The sequence below is a fragment of the Pyxicephalus adspersus genome, chromosome 8 (assembly GCF_032062135.1).
Source record: "Pyxicephalus adspersus chromosome 8, UCB_Pads_2.0, whole genome shotgun sequence".
In the NCBI taxonomy this organism is placed as follows: Eukaryota; Metazoa; Chordata; class Amphibia; order Anura; family Pyxicephalidae; genus Pyxicephalus; species Pyxicephalus adspersus.
Genome location: NC_092865.1, coordinates 9164592 through 9174061, shown reverse-complemented (window position 1 = coordinate 9174061; position 9470 = coordinate 9164592). Strand labels below are relative to the sequence as shown.

The window sequence follows — 9470 nt, the reverse complement described above, 5'->3', positions numbered from 1 at the left end:
CCACACAGGCAGAGGGGCCGCTGGTCTATAGACGTGAGTGATGCCACTACTACAATTCCCTGCGTCTATAAAACAGTCCAATGTGGGGCCACACATAGGCAGAGGGGGCGCTGGTCTATAGACTTGAGTGATGCCGCTACTACAATTCCCTGTGTCTATAAAGCGGTCCAATGTGGGGCCACGCATAGGCAGACGGGCCGCTGGTCCATAGACGTGAGTGATGCCGCTACTACAATTCCCTGCGTCTATAAAACAGTCAAATGCGGGGCCGCACATAGGCCACTGGTCTATAGACGCGAGTGATGCCGGCAATTGTAGTAGCGACACTATTTCAATGCAGCAGCGGGCCAGCTGCAATTCATATTTAGGATTCCTTTGGGGGCCAGAGAAAAGGATGTTGCGGGCCAGATTTTGACACCCCTGATCTGGAGGTTGCTGGTTCATAGATTGCTATCATTGACTTGATTTGCTATAAATCTGCAGGATTGCAGTTGTGATTTTGCTTTTTTGCCTATTTGATCAGAAGGCTCCCCCTTACCCGACCAGTGTTGGGGTGATGAATTATTAATTTGAAATGGATTTGCCATTGGCCGCACCACATAGGAGAAATCCTTTACCTTGCGTCCCACATTGGTGACATGATCAGTCATAATCTATGAACCGCTCCCTAATGAGTCATGTTTACAATTATATTTCCTGCTTGTTTTTTACACGTAGGTGTACCAGGTACTCATGTCATGACCTAAAGCTAAATATCCTCCAACGCGCACCTTCTCAATGTTCTGCTTCAGTTTTTTTGGCCAGATGTTGCACAGTAAATATTTTTTTTTCCCTGGGATGTTTTTCTGTTGGTTATATTTGCACACTCACATGCCACTGTAGTCGCTAATTAACTAGCTGTCAAACACAAATATGATCTGTAGCCACGTCAAGCTGGTTGTTTTCTCCGTTCGCTCTGCCCGTACTTCAGAACAGCAATATTTCTTATTTCTGGTCTTGGGAATCCTTCTAAATGACTAGACTGAGCTCAGAATTTGTTATTGGTGTAGGAAGCGTTTTATATGGATGTGATGGAGCGAAGAAGCAAGCGCAGCAGTAAAATTCATGCTCGGTAGACATTAGTTATAGTACCCTGGCGAGGTGCAGGATGACGAGAGATAAGGAACATTTCCGCTCTTCATTTAAATAAATCTGATATGTAAAGCTGCTGTCTAATATTTTCTGTTAAACTAACTGTGTTTCAGTTTTGTGTATTTATAAAAATAATTCTTTATACACTCGGTCCACCAGATCATATATTATAATTTCCTCCTTCGGACTCTTTTTGCAATTTTTTTAAAGGGGTGCGTTTGTACATTTATATACAGACTATAAAGGATGTACAAAAGATGTGATGTCACGTTTTCATTTCTGGTTATTTTCAATTTTTTTTTAGTGTGGCCACTTCAGTTGCAGGAGCATTCTTCTTTCCTAACCCATCATTATTAGGGGTGATTGAATGTAAAATCTACTCCAGTCTATTGTTGGTATTCCATTGGGAATATAAAGCTAGAGGTTAAATACAGACATTTATAGCTGCCAAAGGCCTATAATATTTTGTTGTCACACTGGGAATGGCCAAGTCCACCTCTTGTCTATTTCCTCTTTGCAGCGGTATTATTGATTGTGTTGCTTTTTGTTTGTTTTTCATCCGTGTTTCCTCAATCTTTTCACATAGAGGGGAACCTTTGAAAAACTTTAGGTCTTGGGGAACCCGGCTATAACTATTATATCCACAGCTCACAGTATGTTAGTTTGAGAGGAATTCCTCTTACTTTGCTGGCTAGTAGGAATAATGTCACCCTTAGGCTATGTACATGCATCAGATGATTCTCGTCCGACAATCACCTCGGGGCTGGTATCAGATAAGAATCTGGCCTGTGTACAGCAGCCATCCGACCCATCATTCATGCATCCATTCTGGCGAATCCATGAACAATCGTAATACAAGTAAAGGAGAGAACGCCGTTGTTCTCCTCCCTCTCCAGAACGGTGCTGTATGTACAGAGCTCATTCAGTCTTCGCTGCAAATATTGAACGTGTCTACTAAGCATTACAGATACCTGAAAAGATTGATGGCACAAACTGCTCATTGCTCAAGAACCCCTAACAACCTCTGGATGATCCCTGGTTGAGAAACGTTGATTCTACCTTAGACTTCAGTGTTCTCCCCGGCCCCTTTTAGCTGGGTGCACACCCAGCATTTTTCAACGACCACCCAGCTGTTTTTGGGTGGTTACTGAAGAGTTCAGTCATAATACAGGGGCTGCCACCCACCTACAATTTCTTACCATCCGGCTTAAAAAAAAAAATCTGGGTTGAACACTGGACTTATAAGTAGTGACTGATTTAGCCAGCATTTACACATAAGCAGAATCCCTTCATGGGCTCTGATCCATTAAATGTTAACAGCATGAAACATCTACAGGATTTCAGACACATTGACTACTCAAAGTACACTTCTTGTTCAGACATGTTGGACCTTGAAACAAAAGTCCTCTGTCTGGCTTCCAAGGTATTCTATTGATTTTGTTCAGACTTCTTAGCAGTTTCATTTGAGATGCAGCCTCTCTTGTGTTCTTAGTTGCATTCACAAACATTGATTTAATATATTTCATAGGAGTGATATATCTGCAGCTTGTGAACTGGGTGACTAAGAGAAAAAAGTTGCATTTCACCTGTTTTTAATTTGCAGTCATCTTATTTTCAAAATTTGTCAAGAATAAAGATATTGCTTCATTGTAACCATTCACTGGTAATCTGATTGGCTCGCTGCTTTGTTTTTCCTGCTATAAAACTGGAAGTGATCTTGTGGTTAGAGTAAGCGGAGCTTCCCACTTCCCCACAGAAAGTAACTGGGACAGATGTTGTGTTCAGCAGAACAATGCAGAATACTTAAACCGTCCATAGTCCGTGTGATCATTTCAGCAAAAACACTGAATGGATCCAAAGGAGCCCACATACCAAAGAGAAGAAAGTTGATCGTAAATCGAGCAGGAGAAAATTGTATAGTGTATGCCTAGCAATAGAGATGTTTAGTAAAATGTGATCTGTGTTTTCTTGTGGAGGATTTTTTTTCTTATTAGTGATGTTGTAATGAAATTACTGGAATTTTATACATTGACACATTGTAAACATTTTGCATAAGTCAAGTGACTGCTTGTTCAATCATTACCACATTCAGATACAAAGTATAGAAGAGGCAGTGCACATTACTAAGGCTGGGTCTACGTAGACCTTTTTAATAACTTTTATTAGAAGCTTGCCTTTATAACGCTGGAAAATATATATGCCGTGTTTTTCTGCGCTTTCCCACTTTTTCAACGCGGTTATGTTTCAAGTCCTTTTAAACGCGGGAAAACACCCCACTGAAATCAATGGAAGCATTTACCCATGTTTTCCTATATTTTTGCGTTTTCCAGCAGTTTTAATTTTTTAAACGTTGCAAACAATGTTATAGATGACGCTCATAAACGTGCCTTAAGGAAATGTCCTGGCCCATTGGAATGCATGGGGATTTGAAACATGGGCTTTTAAAGCCTCAGGTTAAACACTGGGGAAAATGTCCGTGTAGACTTAGCCTAACATAGCTCAGACCATTGTTGTAATACATGATGGAGTATCACATAGCAGAAAAAAACTTGCATTAAATCATAAAAAAAACACTGTTTTTTATGACTTAAGGCTTAGTCTATACGGACGTTTTTCCCAGCGTTTAACCTAAGGCTTTAAAAGCCCTTGTTTGAAATCTCCATGCATTCCAATAGGCTAATCTACACCAGGACGTTTCCTTGAGGCACTTTATAAGTGTTATCTATCTAAAAAGCGGGGTTAACGCTAGAAAACACCCAAAAACGCTGGTAAATGCTTCTATTGATTTAAATGGGACATTTCCCTGCTTTTTCCCATGTTTATAAGCACTTGAAACGTAAAAGCATGAAACGCGGCATAGACGTTTTCCAGCGTTTTAAAGCCAAGCTTTAAAGTGCTAATAAAAGTGCATATAAACGCAGTAGGAACGTTTACATGCGTTTTTAAATACTTCCATGTAGACCCAGCCTAAAGTTCACATAAAAACACTGTTTAGCAGGAAATATAAAAACAATTTTAATTATACTGGATTTCTAGAGCGAGGTGCAGGATTGCAATGAGGCAGATTTTATAGAACTGGCTTGCTGCACTTTTTTTCCAGCTTGCATTTGTATCTCAGACATGGTGGTGTGCCTAAACCCTGAAACAAAACTTTTATATCGAAACTTATCCTCCTAGATTGTAAGCTCTTCGGGCAGGGTCCTTCCCTCCTCCTGTGTCACTGTCTGTATCCGTTATTTTCAACCCCGATTTATTGTACAACGCTGCATAATATGTTGGCACTATATAAATCCTGTTTATTAATAATAATACAAGTTTGTCATTTTCAGGCTCTTTTTTCCCCCTAATATTAACTGGGTGATTCTACCACTTAACACAACAAGATAATTTGGCACCAATAAGGACAATTCTTACAAGTTTAGAGGCTGTTCACCTTGTTTTGGACTACAAATGCTTCCCTCTACTCTTCTTCCTTACATAGTTTAGCTTTAATATATTACATTTCTGTAATTTGGTTAGGATTTAAGCACTTGAATGGCTATCTTTATTCATTGCTTGGTCATGGTGTCATCTCCCAGAAAAAGCTTGGGGTATACAGTTGTAGTCTAGGTCAGCCTTTCTTGACCTTTTTAATGTGGGCAAACCCTTGAAATAATTTTCAGGTCCTCAGGGAACCCTTTGTATAATTACTATATCCACAGTGTATCTCGGTGTATTATTGTGTTGGTCGGTGGGAGGAATGCCCCATAGGCTGCTGGTCAGTGGGAACATCATCACCCTTATAGCCAAAAAGATCATTGGTGTCAGTGGTAGGGGGCTCATGGCTTTAGGAACCTTTAATAATCTTTGAAGGTTGAGAAAGGCTGGTCTAGGTGATGGAAAGTGTTTCAGAAATTCTTTGGTGCCTCCTGGCTTGGTTTGTTGTACAGTAAGGAGAGGTGCCATTCTCACCTAATGGCAGCATAAAGCTTGGAGCATGAAAGTTATTTATTAATTTGAAATAAAATTGTGGCACTGCTAAAAATGTAGTTTTCTGTTTGTAAGTAATAGAAGGTGCAGCAAGCTTTTTGTTTTTTTTATTCATGGATATTCCGGTTAGTCGGGATTAGTCACCCCGAGCTGCTTTTTATATAGTTTCTCTTGTGTGCAGAAACCTTCTGTTCATTCAAACTGTTTACTTGCTGAGCTGATCTGTGACATTCCCTCCAAGCAGCAGAACTATTTTTATTCACAGCGACTATGGGCCCACTTACACAGGGCTGAATAAATTGCTACTATGTTGCATTTATTCTTTTTACTAATTGAGTTGCGCGCTTTCACATCCCGCATTACCCTGGAGAGAAGGAAACCGTTAGCCGCCTTTTAAAAGTCGATGGTGCGAAGTATCCCATAGAGAAATGCCTAAATTAAAACATAATGGATTTACTGCCAAGTCTTCCTGCGCAGAATTGTACTCTATTGCTACGGCACTGATACCCAGGCTGAGAAATCCTCCCACCCTTGTACAAATGTGCCTGTGTGATAACTGTGGCACCGTTGGCAAAGTGCTGTGCACACATTGCGCATTTAGCTTCCTAAACCGTGTCAATGTAAATTGTGCCAGATGCTTCAGCTTTCTAGGAAACTGGGCTATACTTCCACAACAGTAGTACAAATTCTATTCAAATTGTAATGCATTTAGTTGGTTATTAAAAAGGATTTATAAAGCACCAACATATTACACAGCGCTGTACATGTTGAGAGACTGACCTTGACACAGGAGGAGGGGAGGACCCTGCCCAGAAGAGCTTACAATCTAGGAGCTGGGGGAAGTATCACACAATAGGAGGGGATTTGGAGTGGTGAGAAGTAATGAGGGTTTTAAAAGACAGAAGAAGATGGGTAGGCAAGTTTGAAGAAATAAGTTTTGAGCGCTCTTTTAAATGAGTAGAAAGTAGGAGCAAATTGATTAGGACTAGGAAGACCATTCCAGAGAGTGGGGGCAGCTCTAGAAAAGTCTTGGAGCCGTGTGTGTGGTTATGAGTGAGGAAGTCATTAGTAGGTCATTGGAGGAGCAAAAACAGCGGCTAGGGGAGTATTTTTCCATCAGGTTACAAAGGTCAAGAACTGTGGAGGGATTTGAATCTGATTCCAAGGTGAAATGAAAGCTAATGAAGAAAAGTACAGGGAGAGGTAGCAGAAGAGGAGCAGTGGGAAGTCTGTGTATGGGGTAGGTAGGTGGAAAGGATGGATGAGCCTGGCTGCAGCATTCCTAATAGATTGTAGAGGTGAGAGTTGGGTTAGTGGAATACCAGAGAGGAGGAGGTTACGGTAGTCCAGACGAGAGATAATAAGAGTGTGTACAAGGAGTTTGAAGGTTTAGTTGCTACAGATTGTGAATCTATGGAACAACAAGTGTGAGTCAAGCCAAGAATCAATAGCGTATAAATGCTACCAGTAATACGTAGGCTGAATATTTCACCACCAGGCACTTTCAATCAGATGGTGCAAGTGCATTGAGAAGTCTGTGGACTACATTGAAAAAAAAAAAAAACATTGAAAATCCCATTTTCTAACTTTAGCTTGATTTACCCCTGTATGTTGTGGCCAAGGGTAGGAAGTTGCTGTGCAAAGCTTACCTGAATTGTAACCATCATGGGTGTGATCACAGGAGAACAACAAGGTTACAGCCAGACGCAGCCGTGTAACTAGCATTCTGCAAGTCCGTGATGGCCTCTATATTCCTCTCGTTACAAGTGCACGTAAAAATGTATCTTCGTGTAAAAATCTTTTTTTTTTTTTTCCAGTAACCTTTAGGAACTCGCCCCTATACCTAAGGTACAAATCTAGACTAGGAAGCTGGCATTATCACCTGCCTATAGAGCTCCAATGCTTTCACCCATCTCAAGTAAAGTTCAATAGTAAGACAATTTTGTGTAACACCCGACACTTTTCAGTGACCACCCGGCTGTTGTTGAGTCACAATACAGGGGCCACCACCGGCCTAGTTTCGTCCCACCCAGGATATTAAATTTGTGGGGAGAATACCGGTTAATAGAAATTTTAATGGACAATTGCATGTGGAGGTGTACAGCCTCTTGTCACATGTTTCTGTACTGTGGGGTTACAGTGCATCTGAAAGGAGCACATATCTACAACAAAGCAACGTTCTGCGTTTTTACACACATAGATTTAAGGTCCTTCATAAAGAAGTAACTACATAAATTATGAACATGTTTGGACTGAATGATTCACCCAGGATGTTGTCAGTTGCTTCTGAATAAATGTTACACTATGAAACATTCAGATTTTCTTTTCTGATGTCTCCTAAAACTTTTGCTTCTGTGATTGTTCGGCTACTTCTAGGTCAGAGACTCAAAGTATTAAAATAAAATTGTAAAGTCAAAGGACCTGGAGTCCACACTGAATATCACAACATATGTCTGAGGTTTAGGCATCATTTTATTATACCCATAATTATACTTAAAATCCATTTGCGCACCGAAACATAAAAATCTTTGTTCTAATAAGTGTAACTCTTCATCAGCAACCAGCAGCAGTTGTATTCTAGCTGTAGCCTGGCTCTGATGTCGGCTAACTCGGGACACTCGTGTCTCTCTGTCTGGAGCAGCTTCAAGCAAGGACGATCGGGGTTAACCTACATGGATTCAATATATGTTTTTTCATATTCTTCCTTTATGCTTTCTTGAGCAGATGTACCATGTGAAACAAGAATAATTTTTCCTTCTCCCTACCTGAAATATTTATATAAAATGCTGTTTAAAGTTTGATCAGAATACCTCTCGTCTTTGCTGCCCCAGATCTGTCAACCTCAATATGTGAATAGCCCTCTTAGGCTTTTCATGGACCCTTCAATAAGGTTCTCTCATTTCCTTTAGTAGCAACCTGTTAATTAGGACTTGCGCTCCATGACATTGGAATGTGTACTTATGTTTAGAATTGCTGCCTGCTCGCCTTTCATCTTCTTCATTCTTTTCTTGCTGAAAGAGAAGCCTGTCTTTAAAAAAAAAAAAAAGGTAATCTTTTTAAAGGGTTTTTTTTATCACATAAGAATGTTATCAGCTTAATGTAAACCTTACCTGAATGTATCGTGGTGAAACGTGTAAGTAAGCATAGCATAGTGTGCATTAGTGTCTTAGAACACCCCCCACCACCTCACAAAAATAAAACATTTCTTTTCTGCTGCCTTCATCTTTTTCTGTGTCTAGTACAGCCTTTCTCAACCTTTTAACATGCAGGAACCCTTCAATTAACCTTCATGTCTGGTATTATTACTTCATTCACAGTATATTAGCCTGGTGGTCAGTGGGAAGAATGTCTCTTGCATTGCTGGCCATTGGGAAGAATGTCACCCTCACAGAAAATTTATGAATCTTCATTCAGCAATAGTTAAGCAAAGATTTTTTTATAGAACGTTTTAGTTTTGAAGTGCTATACTATTTGCATAGTTTCTTACCTAATTTTGTGTTTTCTTTCTGCAGGAAATACTCCATTACATCTCGCTGTGATGCTGGGCAACAAAGGCAAGTTTCTTTTTTTTTTTTTTTTTTTTTAACATCTTTCCTGTGCTGTGCTGCGACATTCATAAATGCGGACAACAGAACTTTTCTGCGGTCTCTTATAGGCTAATCTGAGCCCAAAAATATTACATCTAACTTTTTGCGTATGTCCTGTCCCCCCAAACTTTACAAATTTGTAAAAGAATCTGAATAATTTATTTACTTCTACTTTCTTAATAAATTATTTGCATCGTCAGTCGCTTGTTTGTGATGTACAGTGTTCTCCCCAGCCCTGTTTAACAGGGCGCACCACCCGGCACTTTTCAGCAACCACACGCTCTTTTTGTGTGGTTACTGATTAGTTGGGTCACAATACAGGGACTGACGCCTACCTACAGCTTCTTCCCACCCAGCTCAAAAAAAGTTCTGGGTTGAGCACTGATGTATATTCCATTCCACCACTCAGATATATAGACCATCTGCATGCACATACTGTAAAACTTTGCATAACTGTAAAACTCCTGACTCTGCCACATGAAAAATAGAATTTTGGTTGGCGAGGTATTTTAATGCTTCATCATGCTGTGCAGCCAGAGCAGCAGTTCCCCTTCACTGGAGCTCGCTTTGCCCTTCTGTTTATACATAGCCTGTCATTTTACCGCAAGGACGTTGTCACTTTTAAGGAAGTCCTACGTTTCAAAAACATACTATATCTGGTACTGTGTGGGACAGCCTATATGCTGCAGAACAGCTAGACCTCTTTTCTTAGGGATTTTAGTCCATTAGGGTTGTAGGTCATACATCCATGCTGAAAACCACATCCCCTACCTCATACAATAC

At 40.3% G+C, this 9470-nt stretch overlaps 1 protein-coding gene across 1 annotated transcript in view; it reads left to right on the top strand.

Annotated features, from left to right (window-relative positions):
* The window catches only part of ANKRD13C (ankyrin repeat domain 13C), a gene marked incomplete in the record, with an annotated part of 26902 nt that overhangs the window by 2719 nt on the left and 14713 nt on the right, over window positions 1–9470 (top strand). The window contains 1 exon segment of the mRNA XM_072419465.1: window positions 8613–8654. Within this exon segment, the coding sequence (XP_072275566.1) occupies window positions 8613–8654 (42 nt within the window).